Source organism: Abramis brama, assembly GCF_963993115.1.
Source record: "Abramis brama genome assembly, chromosome: 11".
In the NCBI taxonomy this organism is placed as follows: domain Eukaryota; kingdom Metazoa; phylum Chordata; class Actinopteri; order Cypriniformes; family Leuciscidae; genus Abramis; species Abramis brama.
In genome coordinates this window covers 41,510,959-41,535,958 of record NC_139973.1, presented here as the reverse complement: position 1 = coordinate 41,535,958, position 25,000 = coordinate 41,510,959, and the positions used below count along the sequence as shown (strand labels likewise).

Sequence of the window (25,000 nt, the reverse complement as noted above, 5' to 3'; positions counted from 1 at the left end):
TTCAGTGTTACACTTTCTACAGACAGTACATAAGTGTGTTGTAAAATATTTGAGAATATTGTTTTTATACTCAGAACACACAAATACACGGTAACAAATATATTTTATTTTTCCCACAAAAACAATGTACACGGTGTACATCCCAACCAACACAAAGTTGTACATACAGTGGTCTACATACAAAACAACAGAAGAATTTACTGTATACAGTTCCCGTAAATGATGCTGCATCCTCTCTTCTGTCCTCATCCTCATCCTCCCCGTCATCCTCCCCGTCATCCTCCCCGTCGTCTTCCTCGTCCTCGTTCTCATCCTCGTCCTCGTTCTCGTCCTCGTCCTAGTCCTCCCCGTCGTCCTCGTTCTCGTCCTCACCCTCGTTCTCATCCTCATCCTCCCCGCCGTCCTCCTCGTCCTCGTTCTCATCCTCGTCCCCGTCCTCCTCGTTCTCGTTCTCATCCTCGTCCTCGTTCTCATCCTCGTCCTAGTCCTCCCTGTCCTCCTCGTCCTCATCCTCGTCCTCATCCTCATCCTCGTCCTCCTCGTCCTCGTTCTCATCCTCGTCCCCGTCCTCCTCGTTCTCGTTCTCGTTCTCATCCTCGTCCTCGTTCTCATCCTCGTCCTAGTCCTCCCTGTCCTCCTCGTCCTCATCCTCGTCCTCATCCTCATCCTCGTCCTCCTCGTCCTCGTTCTCATCCTCGTCCTCGTTCTCATCCTCGTCCTAGTCCTCCCTGTCCTCCTCGTCCTCATCCTCCTCCTCATCCTCGTCCTCATCCTCGTCGTCCTCGTTCTCATCCTCATCCTCGTCCTCGTCCTCCCCGTCCTCCTCACCCTCATCCTCGTTCTCATCCTCGTTCTCATCCTCATCCTCGTCCTCGTCCTCCCCGTCCTCTTCATCCTCGTCCTCATCCTCATCCTCATCCTCATCCTCATCCTCGTCCTCATCCTCGTTCTCATCCTTGTTCTCATCCTCGTTCTCATCCTCATCCTCGTCCTCGTCCTCCCCGTCCTCTTCGTCCTCATCCTCCCCGTCATCCTCCCCGCCGTCTTCCTCGTCCTCGTTCTCATCCTCGTCCTCCTCGTCCTCATTCTCATCCTCATCCTCGTCCCCGTCCTCCTCGTTCTCGTTCTCATCCTCGTCCTAGTCCTCCCTGTCCTCCTCGTCCTCATCCTCATCCTCGTCCTCGTCCTCACCCTCATCCTCGTCCTCACCCTCATCCTCGTCCTCCTCATCCTCATCCTCGTCGTCCTCGTTCTCATCCTCATCCTCGTCCTCCTCGTTCTCATCCTCATCCTCGTCCTCCCTGTCCTCCTCGTCCTCGTTCTCGTCCTCATCCTCATCCTCGTCCTCATCCTCATCCTCATCCTCGTCCTCGTCCTCATCCTCACCGTCATCCTCGTCCTCATCGTCCTCACCGTCCTCCTCGTCCTCATCCTCACCCTCATCCTTTTAATTTTTTATTCTGTGGCGGAAACAAGCTTACATAAATAACAGCCTGTTCAATGAAAAATAAAATAATAACGGACCCTGTTTTGAAAAACCCATGTTTTATGCCTTGAAAAATCCTTGGTATATTGCTATTTTTACTTTTTCCTACAAGTTTATAACTCACAGTACTGATTTTTTTTCCTCACAATTCCAAGTTTATAACTCTCAATACCTATTTTCATCCTCAGAACTGTGAGATAGATCGCCTATAAACTTGGCATTGTGAGAAATAGTCAGAATTGTGAGATTAAAATGCTTTTTTATGTTTTATTCCGTGGCAGAAACAAGCTTCCACACCCTTCTGACGCTCATTTGCAGATGTGTGTGTTCTCCTCAGCTGTTTTCACTGGTGATCCTCGGCTGTGTCGTGAACGAGGGCTACATCAACAGACCCGATGAGGTGGAGGAGTTCTGCATCTTCAACCGGAACCAGAACGCCTGTTCGCTGGCGGTGAGCCTGGGCTCGCTGGCCCTCGTGAGCTGTGTGCTGTTCCTGGCTGTGGACGCGCGTTTCCCTCAGATCAGCTGCGTCAAACAGCGCAGGAGAGCCGTGCTGGCAGACCTGTGCACATCAGGTACGAGAGCGCCTCACCTGTAGTGCTTTTCAATCATTTCACATTTAGAACTGATTATAAGGTTTTAACTTTTGCATTTAGATCTTCCTCTGATAAGGTATTAACGATGTCTTGGTTGAAGTCTAAAGCTGTGGAACTGTGGATCATCCTTGGAAACGTACCTTTTATCTCAGGCATACACTGTAAAAAAAAAAAAAAAAAAAAAAAAATTCAATTTACGGTAAAAAATACGGTAGCAACATTTTAGGTTTTACTTAAATTTACAGTAAAAAAATTAAAATGTTTTTCATTAACTGATATAATGTTAATTTACAGAATCTATTGAAGTACTAATATCTGTTTTGTACCATTATAATACACTGAAAACCACCAGTCACAGTGGAGATGAGAGTCACATGATCAATCAAAGCTCATCACAAGCAGCTTTTCCACGAGAAAGTTAATAAGCTGGACGGTGTCATTCACACAAACACTAATGGTAACACGCATGAAATTTTAAAAGTGCAATAAACATTAATTTAACAGCATCAAATGTAACATGAAACCCTAAGAAAAAACTATGAAGAAACAAAGTTATTTCAACAAAAATACATCAAATGTGAAGTGTCACGCAGGGAATTGTGGGAATGCCAATTTACGGGTTTTCACCAAGCGGCAACCTCCCCGTCTCTCTCTTGAAACCAACACGGAAGTGAGTTAAACTGCAATTCATTAACTGGCCGCTTGGGCTGGCTGCAGAAGTGAGTCAAATCTGTATCTCCCCCATGTTAAAATTACCAACTTTACAGCAGAAAAAAACATGTTTACAGCCTGGATCTCTATGTGGCTTTGGTCTATACAGCTAATTTTGCCCTTCATAACAACTGTGAGGGGGGTGCATTTTTTTATAACTCATCCGTTTAGTTGATTAATATTTAAATTTCTGCATTTAAGGGTGTGGCCACTTGAGTGACAGGTGGGTTGTCGCTGATGTCAATGCTAGCCGTTTGTCTGCTGTTACTAGCCGTCACTTCACCTCAGCAAATGTTGCTGCTGAACTTGCTTTCTCTGCAGTGTTTGTGCTTTTTTTCGGGATTATTTCATACAATTTAATACTTGGGTACAAAGCCCACGTCTTTGGATTCCGTCGTTGTCATCGAGTAACTTATCGTTCGAGAGAACAACCAGCGTGTATTTCAGTTGTTTTCCTCTGTGAACATTGAAGGGTTACAAATTTAAGAATCTATTTCAAATATGCTTCTGTACATAACATCATGGTAAAGAATCTTTTAAGGTTAAGATCTCAGCAAAGTTGCAATTTCTGTTCTCTCCTTATTGTCAGACTGATGGGATTAGCACACGAATGATTCACTGAGAATCTCACCTTTTGTTCTGCAAATGGCTTTCGGACCCAAATGGCTCTTGGAGCCTTATGCTGATTGAATTAGGATGGGCCAGACCCTCAGTCTAGGGTGTTACCTTAACCTGTATACTTAATTTGCATGCTTTGTTCAGAATCTCCACCTCTATGTAATCCCTCCCCCTTGGAATGTATATAACTACAATGCATACTGTATTAGAGTTAGATCATGTTGGAAGTACTACAGCAACGCACAGCGGAGTTCTCAATAAAGAATAACTTCCGTTGAACGCGATCCCAACTGTCTCCTGGTCTCTGCTTCGATGAAAGAAAACTTTACAACAACATGCACTAATGGATGTCTGACAATTTCGCTGCTTTTTGGAGTTTTCAAATTTAAAAACGTCAATAAAGGCTCGTTCGTTCTGCTCTCACAGAACAGATGGATTATAATATGCTTATGTACCGTCAGATGAAATCATGCAGGCGTCGGCGCTTTCTCCGTCCATGCAATAAATGCACATCCTTGAATGAGCGCGGATTTTCTAGCGCATTTACTTGAACTTCATAGGCAATATATCTATGGTTTAACCCATTTGAGAGGCGGCCAATGGACTGAAAAGCTCTCTACGAACTTGACGAGCGATGCCGCGCTGACGGACCATAGACTATAAAAAAGTGACTGACATGTGCACATAAATCACTGTCACACACACTCTCAGAGTAATATTAAGTTACTGCATAATACATTTTCAACTAGCAGAATAGTACAGAATCACGATACACAGTCTCACTTGTAGCCATGTCTTTTAACTATTATAATATTTCGAAGGGCAAAAACAGGAACTTTTAATTGGCTTTACATCATCAAGTGTCACTTTAGCGCGAGGCACTGTGCAGTCGCAGACTTGGTACTGTCAGTAGCATAACCTTATAGCATTACCCAGAGCCGTTAACAGCCTGAGCTAACTCGATCACGTCGAGCTATTTGGGCGTGATTTCTCAGCCTCTTTGCCCATTTTCTGTTATCTGGGAGCGACGCAAGGCCAAGATGGCGACGGCCGGCTCCGCCCACTTTAGGCTTCAAAAATGCTCTTCAGAAACCCTACGGGTGACGTCACGGACACTACGTCCATATTTTTTTACAGTCTATGGTTTTCACTGTAAATTATACAATTTTCACTTCCAAAATTTTCACTACTATATTACTGTAAAATTACATTAAATGTATGGTTAGATCTATCATAATTATTCACTGTAAATGGTAGCCTACAGAAACTTTCTGTTAATTAACAGTTTATAACAGTAGCATTTTTACGTCCTTTACCATTGAAATCACAATCATTTTTTATAATTCAGGCCATGTTTTATTGGTTAATTTTACTGGCTATGTTGGGTTTTAATCTTTTTAACTTTAGTGTTCATTTGCTTAACAGATTTAGATGTTTATTCATTTCTTTTAATATTGTATTTGCATGAATGTTTTCTATTCTCTTTTTATTGTCCTCTGTGCAGCCTGTTGTTTTAAGGTGCTATATGTATAAAAATGCCCTTGACCTTCCAGTGTCTGTGTCGACGTCTCTCTGTTCCAGCGTTCTGGTCCTTCATGTGGTTCGTGGGCTTCTGTTTCTTGGCTAATCAGTGGCAGGAGTCGAAGCCGGAGGACAATCCTCTGCTGGCGGGAGGAGACGCGGCTCGAGCGGCCATCGCTTTCTCCTTCTTCTCCATCTTCACCTGGGTCTGTCCCTGCTTACATTAAACAGAAGCATAAAGCCGCGTTTCCACCGCAGGATCTAGGGACTAGTGATGGCCATTTCAAAACACTGCTTCATGAAGCTTCCAAACCTTTACAAATCTTTTCTTCCGAATCAATGGTTCGAAGCGTGTCAGAGTCACGTGATTTCAGTAAACGAGGCTTCATTACGTCACAACTAGCCGCGTTTCCACTGTCGGGCCAGTGCGAGCCAGGGCTTTAAAGGGGTGGTATAATATCCTTTTCACAAGATGTAAAATAAGTCTCTGATGTCCCCAGAGTGTGTGTGTGAAGTTTTAGCTCTAAATACCCCATAGATATTTTTATATAGCATGTTAAAGTTGTCACTTTTTGAGGGTGAGCAAAAACACACCGTTTTTGTGTCTGTTCCTTTAAATGCAAATGAGCCGCTGCTCCCGGCGCAGGGGGCGGAGCTTCAACAGCTTGTGTCCTTTTACCTCACACACACACTACCAGCCGTTTGTTGTAGTCCTTAAAAAGCGATTTCTTTAAAAGCAAATCTCTCCCTTTGCTTTGAACTTTGAGCATCGTAACTTTGCAGATGTTGTTTATGCTCAAACAGCAACATTACACACTAACTGAAGTTAGAAAAGTCAAATCATAATCAACCACCCCTTTTTAAACGGGCTGAGCCGGGCTCATAGCCTCGGGTTTGGAGCACTGGGCCCAAAACACACTGCGTTTCCACTGTCGGGCCTGAAGCTCTGCAGCGCTTCACTAAAACACGCCTCTCTGGAACAGCGTCACACACACACTTCATTTCACCAACAAATGGCAGGTTTATCAGAAACTAATCAGAAAGAGATCACTGGAAACAGCGAGATCACAAAACGAACATGATAAAAGCGACCGTTTGCTGGCATTTTTAGTGTTTACTTGAATATTTAAAACCCAAGAATCGATGTTTTACCACAGGTTTACAATAAAAAGTGATTCATAATGAGTTAATTTGTATCAAAATTGCACTTAATTGATTTGAAAATATAACTAGTCTACTGGGAGAGATGCTGAAGCTCATCAGGTCGTATTTTTGGTGGCATATTTGTAGAAATTATCATTCTGTCTAAATGTGGTGTAAATGTGTCCTGTAACTCACTTACCAAATAAGCAGAAACAGACGCGACTGAAGAAGTAAGTCTGTCCTGTTTCTTTTTTTTAAATAGACCTAACGGTAAACCACTTTATTTCTGTGTGACTAATGTGCAATTTTGACACAAATTAATTCATTATGAATCACTTTTTATTGACACAAATTAATTCATTATGAATCACTTTTTACTGTAAACCTGTGGTAAAACATCGATTCTTGGGTTTTAAATATTCAAGTAAACACTAAAAATGCCAGCAAACGGTCGCTTTTATCATGTTCGTTTTGTGATCTCGCTGTTTCCAGTGATTTCTTTCTGATTAGTTTCTGATAAACCTGCCATTTGTTGGTGAAATGAAGTGTGTGTGTGACGCTGTTCCAGAGAGGCGTGTTTTAGTGAAGCGCTGCAGAGCTTCAGGCCCGACAGTGGAAACGCAGTGTGTTTTGGGCCCGGTGCTCCAGACCCGTGGCTATGAGCCCAGCTCAGCCCGTTTAAAGCCCTGGCTCGCACTGGCCCGACAGTGGAAACACGGCTAGTGTGTTTATCGGGTCTAAATGAAATTCCGGGTAAATATCCCCCCCTCAGAAAGTCCCTGCTTGCGAGGTACTACCAGAGCCCGTCTACGGAGAGCCTGGCCACTCTCTATTAAGTCCTATTGTACCGAATTTTGGCTGTAGTTCCACCAGAGCTCCACTGGGGGCGATCGCCCATGAGTGCAGAATGAATGGGAGTCTATGGAGCTAGACGGCTAAATGTGTCTCTTTCACCCGATTGCTGTTGAGAAATCTCAGATTTGATTGTAGGTTTTGCAACATGGGTTATAGGTCGACAGTTGAATGAACGAGTACTTATGTCCTTTCGATTTCTTACAGGTTGAGTTGTTGTTGCCCATAACACACTAGCATTCTGCTAATGAACGCTGATTGGTCAGTGAAGGACTGATTACGACCAGAGATACCACTTGATGGCATTGTGGCAGCTGTGTTGTGTGTTTGCCTGTGTCAGCTGTGTTGTGTATTTACCTGTGTCGGCTGTGTTGTGTGTTTAGTGTTGTGTGTTTACCTGTGTCAGCTGTGTTGTGTGTTTGCCTGTGTCGGCTGTGTTGTGTGTTTCCCTGTGTCGGCTGTGTTGTGTGTTTGCCTGTGTCGGCTGTGTTGTGTGTTTCCCTGTGTCGGCTGTGTTGTGTGTTTGCCTGTGTCGGCTGTGTTGTGTGTTTGCCTGTGTCAGCTGTGTTGTGTTTACCTGTGTCAGCTGTGTTGTGTGTTTGCCTGTGTCAGCTGTGTTGTGTGTTTGCCTGTGTCGGCTGTGTTGTGTGTTTGCCTGTGTCGGCTGTGTTGTGTGTTTGCCTGTGTCGGCTGTGTTGTGTGTTTGCCTGTGTCGGCTGTTGTGTGTTTGCCTGTGTCGGCTGTGTTGTGTGTTTGCCTGTGTCAGCTGTGTTGTGTGTTTGCCTGTGTCGGCTGTGTTGTGTGTTTGCCTGTGTCAGCTGTGTTGTGTGTTTGCCTGTGTCAGCTGTGTTGTGTGTTTACCTGTGTCGGCTGTGTTGTCGATGCCTCGAGAGAAAAGAAAGTGCAGAGCTGAAAGCACCAGAGTGACTGAAGGATTGCCGTAAAGCAGTATCTCTGGTCATACGATGTGTGTGACGTCATTGACATTTTAAAAGACTTTTTAAAGCAAAAAATCTAACACCCAGCACTGTGTAATTTCTTTGCATCTCCTTTCAAATACAACATTCAAATTACTAGACAAAAAATTATATCCTGAGAAAAGTGGATTTTGAGGGGTATAGCCATAGATATCATATATAAACGCTAGATGTCTTGTGGCGCAGTCACTTCCGGCATCACCGTTCGGCCATCTTGTCACAGGCAGGCTTAATGTAAAGTGAGTGATCAGCATGCACACAAATCCTCTTATCTCGCTGAAATATTGACAGATTTACAAACGGTTTGGTTTCTTACAAACGTTATTAACGTGGCTATAATTCCGAATGCTTGAACATGTATGTTATAATTATTCATATGTATGCAGTGTATGTATGCAGTGTCATAACTACATCTCTGACGTTTATAACAAACCAAACCGTTTGGAAATCGGTAGAAAATTGAGCAAGTTATGGTTATTTAAAAGTACATGCACCATTAAACGAGTGAGCGAGCTACCTGTGGCAAGATGGCCGCCACGTGCAGACGTCGACCTCCATTGGCCAGCAGCGCGCACGAGACATCTAGCGTTTATATATGATATCTATGGGTATAGCGCCATAGACCTCCATTCATTCTGCACTTGTCCTGTGAGCGCCCTCATGTGGAGCCAGAGTGGAACTGCACTCGTCCTGTGAGCGCCCTCATGTGGAGCCAGAGTGGAACTGCACTCGTCCTGTGAGCGCCCTCATGTGGAGCCAGAGTGGAACTGCACTCGTCCTGTGAGCGCCCTCATGTGGAGCCAGAGTGGAGCTGCACTCGTCCTGTGAGCGCCCTCATGTGGAGCCAGAGTGGAGCTGCACTCGTCCTGTGAGCGCCCTCATGTGGAGCCAGAGTGGAGCTGCACTCGTCCTGTGAGCGCCCTCATGTGGAGCCAGAGTGGAACTGCACTCGTCCTGTGAGCGCCCTCATGTGGAGCCAGAGTGGAGCTGCACTCGTCCTGTGAGCGCCCTCATGTGGAGCCAGAGTGGAGCTGCACTCGTCCTGTGAGCGCCCTCATGTGGAGCCAGAGTGGAACTGCACTCGTCCTGTGAGCGCCCTCATGTGGAGCCAGAGTGGAACTGCACTCGTCCTGTGAGCGCCCTCATGTGGAGCCAGAGTGGAGCTGCACTCGTCCTGTGAGCGCCCTCATGTGGAGCCAGAGTGGAGCTGCACTCGTCCTGTGAGCGCCCTCATGTGGAGCCAGAGTGGAACTGCACTCGTCCTGTGAGCGCCCTCATGTGGAGCCAGAGTGGAACTGCACTCGTCCTGTGAGCGCCCTCATGTGGAGCCAGAGTGGAGCTGCACTCGTCCTGTGAGCGCCCTCATGTGGAGCCAGAGTGGAGCTGCACTCGTCCTGTGAGCGCCCTCATGTGGAGCCAGAGTGGAACTGCACTCATCCTGTGAGCGCCCTCATGTGGAGCCAGAGTGGAACTGCAACCAGTTCAGAAGCCGTAAGTTAACTGAGAGTGGAAGTTCTCCGCTTATTAGACATTCTCTGGTACTACTATTTCAAAGTTCAGGAACTTTCAGGGGTGGGACTTGTGCGCTGAACATGCTGATTGGTCGAGTTCATGCCGCATTTTGATTGGTTGACGCCACGCAGCATTTTATTTCAACCACCATCTTTTCAAATCTGTTGCGGTGCGTGCGGGAACAGTCGTCTGCTATCCGAATCAACAATCAAGTTTAAAAAATACGACCGATGGACCGACGACGAGGTTCAGGCTTTATTAGGCCTTTATTAAATCCAGCGGGATCTGTAAATTAGCGCGCAGTCCTACGTCACCGGACTAATTTGCCTAATCTTCACGTGCTTTAGACCGCCCTGGAAACGCAGACAGCAACAGGTCTGGGGGAAAAAAGTTCCTGGGACAAATTGTTCCGGGTAATTTCAGTGGAAACGCGGCTAAGCACTGGTTCCCGGAGCTGTGTGTTATTCAGGCGTGTTCACGTGTGTTTCAGGGAGGCCTTACGCTGCTCTCGGTGGAGAGACTGAAGCGTGTGTGTTTCGAAGAGGAGTATGAGGAGCTCTTCACACACACCCATACACATGTTCGAGTCGAGCCTCCGCTGTCCTGCTGAAGAATGAATCAGAAGCTCTTTATAGAGTCTTTACTCAGGATTAACAGTTACACACTGGTGTTCAGTGCAGATCTTACGGTTGTGCAACGACACAACAGCACAACACCATCGCTGAGCAACGTGAAGATATTAATTCCATGTTTCCAAGTCAACAGCATAATCATTAAGATGATTTGGAGATGCTTGTGCTGATGTTCATGTGTCTGTTTGTCGTTACTGTAAAAGCTTGTTCACACCGAGAACGTTAAGTATAACCATAACTATATAAGCATCTGCACCAACATATGATGTCGTTCTGATTACTCCATAACCTGGCCATAAACAATCAGTGTACAGTTCTGAGAACATATTTTAACATCATACGTGTTTATATTCTGTATACTCGTATACCTGTATACACTCGTTTAGGTGACTCACATCTCTGTATGTTGCTTTGCATCAAATTAAACGATATACAGCACAATGACAAATTTATAGATAAAATACAATGTACACAAACCTGTATTTTACCGAAGACATGCACCATTTTGACTGAGTCTACCCAACACTGGGTTGTTACGTCTGACCCAGGATCTGGGTTACACAAAAACTACCCAAACACTGAAAAAATAAAGCAAAAAAATGACCTAAAAGGCTCAACCCAGGATTTGGGTAGAAAAAATAACCCAAGATTTTTTAGAGTGTATCTTTATAGTTATAGTCCTTGGTGTGACCGGGCCTAAACTTAAAGGGATACTTCACCGCTGGAAAGATGAATGTGTATTTAAATTGGGTCATTTATGTAGTAGAAATGTGAAATTATTTTAGAAGTTGGTGCGTTCTAGACTGAGAAAAGCCAGAAAATGTATTTTTGGCTCATGTGGATGAAAGACAACAACTCCCAGAATGCACTTGCTCCGCTGAGGCCACTCCCAAGCCACGCCTACCGGTTACAGAGGGCAGTATCAGGAGAAATGATGCGACTAGTGACTCGAAACTGAAAAGACGCCGTTGTATCGTGAGCGCCCCCTATGGGCGGGTTGAAGACATGCGGAACGAGCTGTTGGCTGGAGTCTCGCCTCTGGACAAAAGAGCCTCCGATGAGCTAAATGATGATTTTTGCATCATCTGAGTTTTTCATCAACACAATGCAGAAATGTCTGGTCTCAGGGGGACATGCGGGGGGGAAGAGCGGTCACTCGAGAATACTACCGGGTTTCTACTGATACAAAGCTTAATGCTAATCGGTGAAGTATCCCTTTAAGCTTCATTTTCTGTTTTCTGACTAATCAAACTGAATATTATCTTTCTTTCTTTTTTCCTCATCCTTCCCCAAATTGTCTTTTTTATTGTTTTTGTTTTTTTGGGGGGGGGGTACGTTGAATGTAACCCAAATCCATCATGCACATGTTAAAACACCCGTCCTGCAGGCAGGTCAGGTTATGTCAGTTGAAATTAACAAATCAAAATTATGAATTAAAAGCTTGTAATTGAGTCATTTATGAGATGAAAAGTTGAAATTGTGACATACTAAGTCATATTTGAGATGACAAGTCAAAATTATGACAGTTGAAATTGAAAAAAGGTTTATTATGAAGTCGAAATGATACAAATGTTAAATTATCAAAATGATGACAGTTGAAATTGACAAAATTGAAAATTATGAATTAAAATCTTGAAATTATGAGTAATTTATGAGATGAAAAGTTGAAATTATGACAATTTTTATTGTAGTTAACAAGTTAACTGAGGTTCGGGAGCAAGGCCACGCCTCAACTAATCAGCTCGTTCCCCGTCTGTATATTTACACTGAACACCTTCACCGCACCGTTCGTCTCAGTTTCTCGACCCCACCCACCCCTTCCAACTCATCCATCCATCCACCCCCCCCCCCTCCCCCCCCCTCCAATATCTAACATCCCCCATTCAGACTACCGAGACGAAGCCCCACTCTGTGTCTCCCTGATCAGCCAGACGGACAACCATAACATCCTTTCCCCCATCCCTTTCGACCCGTCTTCATTCTGTAAAGCTAATTCTGCATAGTTGTGGCGTGGTCCTTGCTAGTGAAAATGTTGACAGTTGAATTTATGAATGAAAAGTCAGTCAAATTATGTCAGTTGAAATTGACAGCAAAAAGTCGAAATTATGACATACAAAGTCATTTGAGAAATTAAAATTATGACAGCCTGAATTAAAATTATGATAAATTGTTGAAATTATGTCACAATTATGACATGAAAAGTGTCTCACTCTCACACCACATGGACTCGTTATGTTTTCAGGTTCAGCCGTGCTCCTCCTCATCATCATCATCAGTCTCCATCATCAACACCTGTTCAGTTCTGCTGAGTTCAGTGTCCTCAAGTGTGTGTTGCTCTCTGTTTGCCTTGTTGGTGGATCTCTTGTGAATAAACCTTCGTGTTGGATATTATCCGTCTTCCTCATCTGTCTGCCAGCAGCCGCCTGTGACAAAAAGACAATTTCGACTTTTTCATCTCATAATTGTGGCTTAGTCATAATTATGACTTTTATGTCATAATTCTAATTTACCAAAGCATGATTATTTTCATATGTGGTGTAAATGGGCCTGCATATTTTTCTCCTGGAAGTAGTAGTTACACTCCAGGTCAGCATTAATGTGAGTTATAGATTAATATATTTCAGACTCTAGAACCGATCCTGCCCCAGACGCTTCTCTGCTCATCTGTCAGTGTTTTCAGGGTCAGGGTCGCCATCATCTGCAGGAGTCCGTGTTTGCCTTCTCCAGCAGTGTGCGTTCATGCAGCTGATGTTTAAAGTCCACATGAAATGCCTTTCGGAATTTATTTTACTTCCATAATGTGTAATGAATAATCCATAATGAGCTGAGAAACGCGAGGGATCGATGACGTCAGCGAGAAAGGACAGTTGTTTCAGTGGTGGAGCAAATAATTGCATTTTCATTAGAAATCATAAGGAAAAACTTTTTTTTCTTTTGAATTTAGAATGTCACTGATGAATCATTTATAATAAGAAAAGGAATGTATCAAGGAAGTAAATCGAGTCCGTTTTGACGGTTGTTTTAATTTTATTTTAAGATATTCTCCAGTGTCTATGTGTGTACAACCTCAAGCAGTGACAATAATGAATAAAGGCTTCGACAAATGGCTAAAAACGTCCGTGTTGTGATGCTGAACGCCGGTCAGGTGATGTTTGGAGAATAAACACAATTCTGTCTTTGTGAAGAGTGTTTTGAATGGATGTTCAAGCATTTTCGACGTCACATGCGTTTGTTTCATCCCGCAGTCAATAAATAAATAAATTAAAAAAACAGCGGCAAAAGTGTAAAAGTAGCCAGTTTCGGCGGGAAAACCGTGGACTTGGCAACACTGTTTATGCTAATACATGCTGTAAATCTACTATTTAATATATACATATAATTAAATGTGCATGGATAATAAAAGATTTATGTTTATGGCATTAAAATGGCCTGTGAATCATTTGCCACATGAGAAAAAATTGCTTTTGTAAATCATAATTTTTGCAGTTATGAATTATGTGATAAAAGGGTCATAATTCTGACATAAAAAGTCAAAATTATGACACTAATGCTGAGTTCCAAACCATACTATTACTATTTTTTACAAATATTTCTAGAAGGCTGTGCAGTTCTGAATTCAGCACGTCATATTTATGAGAAAATTCGATATTATAACATACTAAGTCATAATTATGAGATGAAATGTTGCAATTACGACTTAGTCATAATTATGAAATGAAGTTTCGTCACAATTATGACATAGAAAGTCATAATTGTTACTCTCCATGTTTCGACTTTTTAGTTGAATCATTATGCCTTAGTGTGTCATAATTATGACTTTTTGTCATACTTTTGACATTTTATATTATAACTATGACATTAAAAGTTATGACTTAGTATGTGATCATTAAAAAAAATGTACGTGATAATTTCGACTTTTTCTCTCACAAATGACCATGTCATGATTTAGACTTTTTATGTCATAATTATGATTTACCAAGCATGATTAATTTTTCTTATGTGGCGGAAATGATCTTCCATAGTTTTCTACTGGAATTCTAGACTGTTGTTTTGTGATAGAAAAAGAAAAGAAAGGAACCGAACTGATCTCTAAGTCATGGAGCTGGTGTAATGTTGAGTCGCGCATGCGCACAGATGAGCTGTAGATCTGATGCGTACTCACTTCCGGCCAACATGGCGGCGCAGCGCAGGAGTCTGATGCAAAGCGTAAGAAAGTCCTTTTCTCTAATCATCAACTCTAATTATCACTCGTTTACTGTCGGATAGTCTATAGATTTAACACACACGCGTATTAAAAGTGCCATAAGTGAATTAATTTTGAGTTTTAGTGCTTATTCAGTGTGTTGAGCTTCGACAGTCTACAGTAACTACAGTACATGTCTGTATTTACTGCATTAATTCCGCTGTTTTCTCTTTTCAATGGACTGAAGTGTTACTTTATCATGTAATATTACACACTCTAGCTCAATAACTGACAGTCGCTGGACCTACATCAATTTTTACAAAAGAAAAGAAAAGCTAGTCAAGACATTTTTATATAAAATCTTGCCTGAAAGTCTAAAACGGTTTTTAATGATCGAAGGTTGTGTAGCCTTTGTTTTTCTGCACAAATATATAATCATTCTTTAAACAAGATACTTTTACTGCAGATAATAAATCTTGTTTTCTGAAAAGTGAAGTGAGTTTGTGCTTAAAATATGTGGTGCAAAATAGCAGGGTGTTCAAATACTTATTTTCCTCACTGTATGTGTGTTCTGTGATGATCAGATGTGTGTGTGTTCTGTGATGATCAGATGTGTGTGTGTTCTGTGATGATCAGATGTGTGTGTTCTGTGATGATCAGATGTGTGTGTGTTCTGTGATGATCAGATGTGTGTGTGTTCTGTGATGATCAGATGTGTGTGTGTTCTGTGATGATCAGATGTGTGTGTTCTGTGATGATCAGATGTGTGTGTGTTCTGTGATGATCAGATGTGTGTGTGTTCTGTGATGATCAGATGTGTGTGTTCTGTGATGATCAGATGTGTGTGTGTTCTGTGATGATCAGATGTGTGTGTGTTCTGTGATGATCAGATGTGTGTGTGTTCTGTGATGATCAGATGTGTGTGTTCTGTGATGATCAGATGTGTGTGTGTTCTGTGATGATCAGATGTGTGTGTTCTGTGATGATCAGATGTGTGTGTGTTCTGTGATGATCAGATGTGTGTGTTCTGTGATGATCAGATGTGTGTGTGTTCTGTGATGATCAGATGTGTGTGTGTTCTGTGATGATCAGATGTGTGTGTTCTGTGATGATCAGATGTGTGTGTGTTCTGTGATGATCAGATGTGTGTGTTCTGTGATGATCAGATGTGTGTGTGTTCTGTGATGATCAGATGTGTGTGTGTTCTGTGATGATCAGATGTGTGTGTTCTGTGATGATCAGATGTGTGTGTGTTCTGTGATGATCAGATGTGTGTGTGTTCTGTGATGATCAGATGTGTGTGTGTTCTGTGATGATCAGATGTGTGTGTGTTCTGTGATGATCAGATGTGTGTGTTCTGTGATGATCAGATGTGTGTGTGTTCTGTGATGATCAGATGTGTGTGTGTTCTGTGATGATCAGATGTGTGTGTGTTCTGTGATGATCAGATGTGTGTGTGTTCTGTGATGATCAGATGTGTGTGTTCTGTGATGATCAGATGTGTGTGTGTTCTGTGATGATCAGATGTGTGTGTTCTGTGATGATCAGATGTGTGTGTTCTGTGATGATCAGATGTGTGTGTTCTGTGATGATCAGATGTGTGTGTTCTGTGATGATCAGATGTGTGTGTGTTCTGTGTGATGATCAGATGTGTGTGTGTTCTGTGATGATCAGATGTGTGTGTTCTGTGTGATGATCAGATGTGTGTGTGTTCTGTGATGGATCAGATGTGTGTGTTCTGTGATGGATCAGATGTGTGTGTTCTGTGATGGATCAGATGTGTGTGTGTTCTGTGATGATCAGATGTGTGTGTGTGTTCTGTGTAGGCATGTGCCGGTATCAAATTTTCATGCTGCGATTAATTGATTGAGCTTTTATCACGGTATACGGTATTATCACGATATTTTAATTGCTATAATTATGAAAGGTTAAAAATTAACAAATTAAATTAAATACAATTTGGTTTTCATTATAATAAATTATGACACAAGTAAAAATATAATACAAATGCAATATAGTGCACATATTTAGCAAAATACTCCTCTCTATAGCTATTTTTTCTAGTCAGCTAATGTGTTTGATCATTAAATGGCTTTCCTGAGGTAAATGTAACGTTCTGTGACATAATTGTTCACCTGCAGTTTTATTGACCTCTTTCAGTGGTTGAAAAACACTGATTGATCGATATTATGTATGAGGCATAAATACCTTTCGGTAAGTTGTACTGTATCTTTAAATAAAAAGTAACAGAGGATCGGTTTACTTGAACTGAGGCGCTACAGCGATCGGTCACGTCACATTTACAAGCGCCAAAACGGTATTTATTGTCTGAATTTCGTAATAAAATGGACAGAACATGAGAGCTGAGATTTTTTTTCATATCAAAAGTAACCTGCTCTGTCTAGTCTGTCGGTGTCAGTGTCCTCTTTGCTCCGTGATTTTTCTCTGCGTGAGAAAATGGATGTGTGGTGCGAGAGCGTGTGAAAAGTGTAAATTGCGTGAGTCTCACGCTGAATGCGTAGAGTTGGCAGCCCTGCTTTTAGACATAGACAGTAGAAGGGGGATAAATCGTCGGCAGCGTTCCTCCTTCCGCCATGCTTCTTCTCCGTGTGAGGATTCATTACATTAGACTAGAGTGCGCCCCGCGCGCATGCACACAGTGCTTCATGTGGGGATTGTTTACATCAGAGTGCGCACGTGTTTCGCGCAGCATATACGCAGTGTTTGTTTAAGCGGTTGATGGAAAATAAGCTAATGCGCGTTCTATAAATATAAATTCTGATCTATTATTTTTCACGGTATTTTGAAGTGCCCGCGATAACAATATCGTGCATATTCATTACCGCGATTTATCGCATTACCGAATACCGGCACATGTCTAGTTCTGTGATGGATCAGATGTGTGTGTTCTGTGATGGATCAGATGTGTGTGTTCTGTGATGATCAGATGTGTGTGTGTGTTCTGTGATGATCAGATGTGTGTGTTCTGTGATGGATCAGATGTGTGTGTTCTGTGATGGATCAGATGTGTGTGTGTTCTGTGATGATCAGATGTGTGTGTGTTCTGTGATGGATCAGATGTGTGTGTTCTGTGATGATCAGATGTGTGTGTTCTGTGATGGATCAGATGTGTGTGTTCTGTGATGATCAGATGTGTGTGTTCTGTGATGGATCAGATGTGTGTGTTCTGTGATGGATCAGATGTGTGTGTGTTCTGTGATGGATCAGATGTGTGTGTGTTCTGTGATGGATCAGATGTGTGTGTGTTCTGTGATGGATCAGATGTGTGTGTTCTGTGATGGATCAGATGTGTGTGTGTTCTGTGATGGATCAGATGTGTGTGTTCTGTGATGGATCAGATGTGTGTGTTCTGTGATGGATCAGATGTGTGTGTTCTGTGATGGATCAGATGTGTGTGTGTTCTGTGATGGATCAGATGTGTGTGTTCTGTGATGATCAGATGTGTGTGTGTTCTGTGTGATGGATCAGATGTGTGTGTTCTGTGATGATCAGATGTGTGTGTGTTCTGTGATGATCAGATGTGTGTGTGTTCTGTGTGATGGATCAGATGTGTGTGTTCTGTGATGGATCAGATGTGTGTGTGTTCTGTGATGATCAGGTGTGTGTGTGTTCTGTGATGATCAGATGTGTGTGTGTTCTGTGATGGCTCAGATGTGTGTGTTCTGTGATGGTCAGATGTGTGTGTGTTCTGTGATGATCAGGTGTGTGTGTGTTCTGTGATGATCAGGTGTGTGTGTGTTCTGTGATGGATCAGATGTGTGTGTTCTGTGATGGATCAGATGTGTGTGTTCTGTGATGGATCAGATGTGTGTGTTCTGTGATGATCAGATGTGTGTGTGTTCTGTGTGATGGATCAGATGTGTGTGTTCTGTGATGGATCAGATGTGTGTGTTCTGTGATGGATCAGATGTGTGTGTTCTGTGATGATCAGATGTGTGTGTTCTGTGATGATCAGATGTGTGTGTTCTGTGTGATGGATCAGATGTGTGTGTTCTGTGTGATGGATCAGATGTGTGTGTTCTGTGATGGATCAGATGTGTGTGTTCTGTGATGGATCAGATGTGTGTGTGTTCTGTGATGGATCAGATGTGTGTGTGTTCTGTGATGATCAGATGTGTGTGTGTTCTGTGATGATCAGATGTGTGTGTTCTGTGATGATCAGATGTGTGTGTTCTGTGATGATCAGATGTGTGTGTTCTGTGTGATGGATCAGATGTGTGTGTTCTGTGATGGATCAGATGTGTGTGTTCTGTGATGATCAGATGTGTGTGTGTTCTGTGATGATCAGATGTGTGTGTTCTGTGTGATGGATCAGATGTGTGTGTTCTGTGATGGATCAGATGTGTGTGTGTTCTGTGATGGATCAGATGTGTGTGTGTTCTGTGATGGATCAGATGTGTGTGTTCTGTGATGGATCAGATGTGTGTGTTCTGTGATGATCAGATGTGTGTGTGTTCTGTGATGGATCAGATGTGTGTGTTCTGTGATGATCAGATGTGTGTGTTCTGTGATGGATCAGATGTGTGTGTTCTGTGTGATGGATCAGATGTGTGTGTGTTCTGTGTGATGGATCAGATGTGTGTGTTCTGTGATGATCAGATGTGTGTGTTCTGTGATGGATCAGATGTGTGTGTTCTGTGTGATGGATCAGATGTGTGTGTGTTCTGTGTGATGGATCAGATGTGTGTGTTCTGTGTGATGGATCAGATGTGTGTGTTCTGTGATGGATCAGATGTGTGTGTTCTGTGATGGATCAGATGTGTGTGTTCTGTGTGATGGATCAGATGTGTGTGTGTTCTGTGTGATGGATCAGATGTGTGTGTTCTGTGATGGATCAGATGTGTGTGTTCTGTGTGATGGCTCAGATGTGTGTGTTCAGATGTGTGTGTTCTGTGTGATGGATCAGATGTGTGTGTTCTGTGTGATGGATCAGATGTGTGTGTTCTGTGTGATGGCTCAGATGTGTGTGTTCAGATGTGTGTGTTCTGTGATGGATCAGATGTGTGTGTTCTGTGATGGATCAGATGTGTGTGTTCTGTGATGATCAGATGTGTGTGTTCTGTGATGATCAGATGTGTGTGTTCTGTGTGATGGATCAGATGTGTGTGTTCTGTGATGGATCAGATGTGTGTGTTCTGTGATGGATCAGATGTGTGTGTGTTCTGTGATGGATCAGATGTGTGTGTGTTCTGTGATGATCAGATGTGTGTGTTCTGTGATGATCAGATGTGTGTGTTCTGTGATGATCAGATGTGTGTGTTCTGTGTGATGGATCAGATGTGTGTGTTCTGTGATGGATCAGATGTGTGTGTTCTGTGATGATCAGATGTGTGTGTGTTCTGTGATGATCAGATGTGTGTGTTCTGTGTGATGGATCAGATGTGTGTGTTCTGTGATGGATCAGATGTGTGTGTGTTCTGTGATGGATCAGATGTGTGTGTGTTCTGTGATGGATCAGATGTGTGTGTTCTGTGATGGATCAGATGTGTGTGTTCTGTGATGATCAGATGTGTGTGTTCTGTGATGGATCAGATGTGTGTGTTCTGTGTGATGGATCAGATGTGTGTGTGTTCTGTGTGATGGATCAGATGTGTGTGTTCTGTGATGATCAGATGTGTGTGTTCTGTGATGGATCAGATGTGTGTGTTCTGTGTGATGGATCAGATGTGTGTGTGTTCTGTGTGATGGATCAGATGTGTGTGTTCTGTGATGGATCAGATGTGTGTGTTCTGTGTGATGGATCAGATGTGTGTGTTCTGTGTGATGGCTCAGATGTGTGTGTGTTCTGTGTGATGGATCAGATGTGTGTGTGTTCTGTGTGATGGATCAGATGTGTGTGTGTTCTGTGTGATGGATCAGATGTGTGTGTGTTCTGTGATGGATCAGATGTGTGTGTGTTCTGTGTGATGGATCAGATGTGTGTGTTCTGTGTGATGGATCAGATGTGTGTGTGTTCTGTGTGATGGATCAGATGTGTGTGTTCTGTGATGGATCAGATGTGTGTGTGTTCTGTGTGATGGATCAGATGTGTGTGTTCTGTGTGATGGATCAGATGTGTGTGTGTTCTGTGTGATGGATCAGATGTGTGTGTTCTGTGATGGATCAGATGTGTGTGTTCTGTGTGATGGATCAGATGTGTGTGTTCTGTGTGATGGCTCAGATGTGTGTGTGTTCTGTGTGATGATCAGATGTGTGTGTGTTCTGTGATGATCAGATGTGTGTGTTCTGTGTGATGGATCAGATGTGTGTGTTCTGTGATGGATCAGATGTGTGTGTGTTCTGTGATGGATCAGATGTGTGTGTTCTGTGTGATGGATCAGATGTGTGTGTTCTGTGATGATCAGATGTGTGTGTTCTGTGTGATGGATCAGATGTGTGTGTGTTCTGTGTGATGGATCAGATGTGTGTGTGTTCTGTGTGATGGCTCAGATGTGTGTGTGTTCTGTGATGGCTCAGATGTGTGTGTGTTCTGTGTGATGGATCAGATGTGTGTGTGTTCTGTGTGATGGATCAGATGTGTGTGTGTTCTGTGTGATGGATCAGATGTGTGTGTGTTCTGTGTGATGGATCAGATGTGTGTGTTCTGTGATGGATCAGATGTGTGTGTTCTGTGTGATGGATCAGATGTGTGTGTTCTGTGTGATGGCTCAGATGTGTGTGTGTTCTGTGTGATGATCAGATGTGTGTGTGTTCTGTGATGATCAGATGTGTGTGTTCTGTGTGATGGATCAGATGTGTGTGTTCTGTGATGGATCAGATGTGTGTGTGTTCTGTGATGGATCAGATGTGTGTGTGTTCTGTGATGGATCAGATGTGTGTGTTCTGTGATGGATCAGATGTGTGTGTTCTGTGATGATCAGATGTGTGTGTTCTGTGATGGATCAGATGTGTGTGTTCTGTGTGATGGATCAGATGTGTGTGTGTTCTGTGTGATGGATCAGATGTGTGTGTTCTGTGATGATCAGATGTGTGTGTTCTGTGATGGATCAGATGTGTGTGTTCTGTGTGATGGATCAGATGTGTGTGTGTTCTGTGTGATGGATCAGATGTGTGTGTTCTGTGTGATGGATCAGATGTGTGTGTTCTGTGATGGATCAGATGTGTGTGTTCTGTGATGGATCAGATGTGTGTGTTCTGTGTGATGGATCAGATGTGTGTGTGTTCTGTGTGATGGATCAGATGTGTGTGTTCTGTGATGGATCAGATGTGTGTGTTCTGTGTGATGGATCAGATGTGTGTGTTCTGTGTGATGGCTCAGATGTGTGTGTTCAGATGTGTGTGTTCTGTGTGATGGATCAGATGTGTGTGTTCTGTGTGATGGATCAGATGTGTGTGTTCTGTGTGATGGCTCAGATGTGTGTGTTCAGATGTGTGTGTTCTGTGTGATGGATCAGATGTGTGTGTGTTCTGTGTGATGGCTCAGATGTGTGTGTTCTGTGTGATGGCTCAGATGTGTGTGTTCAGATGTGTGTGTGTTCTGTGTGATGGCTCAGATGTGTGTGTTCAGATGTGTGTGTTCTGTGTGATTGCAGCATCAGAGCTGGACTGATGATCTTCCTCTCTGTCAGCTGTGTGGCGTCGGATCGGCCCCGAACTGCACATACGGGCCCGACGGGAAGGGGACCCAGAGCCACCCGAACGAAGACGGGCACTTGCGCTTCAGGTGAACCTCTGGAGCTCTGCCAAACATTTCACATTTGGGTTTTCGGAGTGGTAGAACACTTGGTAAAGGTCTTGGTAAAAGACGAGTTTCCTCTAGTGGAAGCGTTTGGTACTGCGGCCGAACACACACTCTCTGAAAGATTGTTATTTGAGATATCAAGCCCAAATTTGGAACACAGCTTGTTTAGGTTTATGGCTTTGATTTTCTCACAGTTTTAGAGTAAAACGTGTTTTTGAAAATATGTATTTCATATAAAAATTTAAAATAGTATTTTTGCACATTTCTCATAACAATAAATGTAAAATTCTGTAACTTTTTCACTACATTGGAAATGTAATTTGTCTATGCTCAAAAAGTCAATAAATGGATTATAAATACAGCGTAAATATAATTTAGTACCATAAAATCCCCTAAAAATACAAAATATTAAATAAAAAACATTGTCAAACTAAAATATGTACATTAATTTCATTGAAATAAAAAATGAAATTTTGACCGTCACACGAAGAGCACCAGAGGGGCGGAGTCAGTGATGTCATGTCCTGTTTCCTCCTCAGCACGGAGTTCTGCTTCCTGTACGGGGTGTTTAACGGGTACGACGGCAGTCGCGTGTCCAGTTTCGTGTCTCAGTGTCTGACGGCCGAGCTCCTGCTGGGTCAGCTGAGCGCCGGTCTCACCGACTCAGACCTGCGCAGGATCCTCTCACAGGTACCAGACCCGGCCACAGCTCTAGAGTTGCGCTGGTCTTCTCTCCTCTATTGTGTCGTATATCGAGTGAAACGCTTCTGGAACAAGAACAGATGTGGGCGGGGCTTGATTGTGTCTGTGAGGAATTGATTGGATGGTTGTGGTTTGCTATTGGCTGATCTCATGTGAGTGACAGGTTATAGCTCCGCCCACGGTTCGTATTAAAATGCTTGAATTTGACTTTGAAATGTAAGTCCTGGAAAACCCTGAAAACCGCTTGAATTATTGAAAGACAATATATGTGAAATTAGTGTTTAATTTTATCGATAAAACAATCTTTTCACACATAATGAAGCTGCAGCTCGTCTGATAGAGATATAGAGGCATTTCGCATGGCTATGAGTGTGATATTGCTCATAAATATCAGAGTATATGAAACATCTTTCATTCTTCAGATCAATCATATATTCATTGAGAATAAATCAGTTTAAACAAAGAAAGCGATATCTTTATCATAGAATCCTTTCAATGGTTAAAGTTTCCACAGTCACTGCATCCGCTGCATTTTATTTGTATCATTTTGTTTTATTAGTTTATTTTATTTATCTATTTACCTTTTTTAGAATTTGGAAGATAATAAAGATATTGTTTGATAAGTGCGATCTCTGATTGAAGTCCTTGAAAACCAAAAAAGTAGAGCTTGAAAAGTCCTGGAATTTCATTTGACAGTACCAGTAAAAACGATGCAAAGTTCATCAGTTATGAAGCGGGTTTAATGTCAGAAACGAGCAGCTCTACTGTAGACTACAGCGTTATCATTGAGCTCTCCTCATGTGGATGATCAGCGTGTCTCAAACTCGCAGGCGTTCGATGTGGTGGAGAAGAGCTACTTCGAGACGATCGACGACGCGCTCGCGGAGAAGGCTAATCTACAGACACAGCTTCCTGAGGTGAACACACACACACACACAAACACACAAACACACAAACACACACGAGAAACTCACATCATATGATATGAATTTTTTATATTCCCCAATACCGGAGTGTATGTCGCTCTAACAGCGTTGGGAACGTGGCGTGACACAGTGTGTGAGGGTCTTCCACTGTTCACTGGTGATGCTCAGATGTGTGTGTGTTACCAGAGCCCGTCTACGGAGAGCCTGGCCACTCTCTATTAAGTCCTATTGTACCGAATTTTGGCTGTAGTTCCACCAGAGCTCCACTGGGGGCGATCGCCCATGAGTGCAGAATGAATGGGAGTCTATGGAGCTAGACGGCTAAATGTGTCTCTTTCACCCGATTGCTGTTGAGAAATCTCAGATTTGATTGTAGGTTTTGCAAGTTCAACATGGGTTATAGGTCGAAAGCTGAATGAACGAGTACTTATGTCCTTTTGATTTCTTACAGGTTGAGTTGTTGTTGCCCATAACACACTAGCATTCTGCTAATGAACGCTGATTGGTCACTGAAGGACTGATTACGACCAGAGATACCACTTGATGGCATCGTGGCAGCTGTGTTGTGTGTTTGCCTGTGTCAGCTGTGTCGTGTGTTTGCCTGTGTCAGCTGTGTCGTGTGTTTGCCTGTGTCAGCTGTGTCGTGTGTTTGCCTGTGTCAGCTGTGTCGTGTGTTTGCCTGTGTCAGCTTTGTGTGTTTGCCTGTGTCGGCTGTGTTGTGTGTTTGCCTGTGTCGGCTGTGTTGTGTGTTTGCCTGTGTCGGCTGTGTTGTGTGTTTGCCTGTGTCGGCTGTGTTGTGTGTTTCCCTGTGTCGGCTGTGTTGTGTGTTTCCCTGTGTCAGCTGTGTTGTGTGTTTCCCTGTGTCAGCTGTGTTGTGTGTTTGCCTGTGTCAGCTGTGTTGTGTGTTTGCCTGTGTCGGCTGTGTTGTGTGTTTGCCTGTGTCGGCTGTGTTGTGTGTTTCCCTGTGTCGGCTGTGTTGTGTGTTTCCCTGTGTCGGCTGTGTCGTGTGTTTGCCTGTGTCAGCTGTGTCGTGTGTTTGCCTGTGTCGGCTGTGTCGCGTGTTTGCCTGTGTCGGCTGTGTTGTGTTTGCCTGTGTCGGCTGTGTTGTGTGTTTGCCTGTGTCGGCTGTGTTGTGTGTTTGCCTGTGTCAGCTGTGTTGTGTGTTTGCCTGTGTTTGCCTGTGTCAGCTGTGTTGTGTGTTTGCCTGTGTCAGCTGTGTTGTGTGTTTACCTGTGTCAGCTGTGTTGTTTGTTTGCCTGTGTCGGCTGTGTTGTGTGTTTCCCTGTGTCAGCTGTGTTGTTTGTTTCCCTGTGTCAGCTGTGTTGTGTGTTTGCCTGTGTCAGCTGTGTTGTGTGTTTGCCTGTGTCAGCTGTGTTGTGTGTTTGCCTGTGTCAGCTGTGTTGTGTGTTTGCCTGTGTCATCTGTGTTGTGTGTTTACC

General features: G+C 43.2%; 2 protein-coding genes across 3 annotated transcripts in view; both read left to right on the top strand.

Annotated features, from left to right (window-relative positions):
* Positions 1 to 12,437, top strand: part of syngr1b (synaptogyrin 1b) — a 14,681-nt gene extending 2,244 nt beyond the window's left edge. The window contains exons 2-4 of the mRNA XM_084127946.1: positions 1,824 to 2,061; positions 4,993 to 5,138; positions 9,907 to 12,437. Of these exons, the coding sequence (XP_083984072.1) occupies positions 1,824 to 2,061; positions 4,993 to 5,138; positions 9,907 to 10,026 (504 nt within the window). The 3' untranslated portion in view covers positions 10,027 to 12,437. The remainder of the gene's footprint in view (positions 1 to 1,823; positions 2,062 to 4,992; positions 5,139 to 9,906) is intronic.
* Positions 12,438 to 14,117: 1,680 nt separating this feature from the next.
* The window catches only part of tab1 (TGF-beta activated kinase 1/MAP3K7 binding protein 1), a 22,064-nt gene continuing 11,181 nt past the window's right edge, over positions 14,118 to 25,000 (top strand). For both annotated transcript variants that reach the window (XM_084127938.1, XM_084127937.1), the window contains exons 1-4: positions 14,118 to 14,254; positions 21,785 to 21,915; positions 22,473 to 22,623; positions 23,466 to 23,552. In XM_084127938.1, coding sequence (XP_083984064.1) covers positions 14,159 to 14,254; positions 21,785 to 21,915; positions 22,473 to 22,623; positions 23,466 to 23,552 — 465 coding nt within the window. In that variant the 5' untranslated portion in view covers positions 14,118 to 14,158. The remainder of the gene's footprint in view (positions 14,255 to 21,784; positions 21,916 to 22,472; positions 22,624 to 23,465; positions 23,553 to 25,000) is intronic.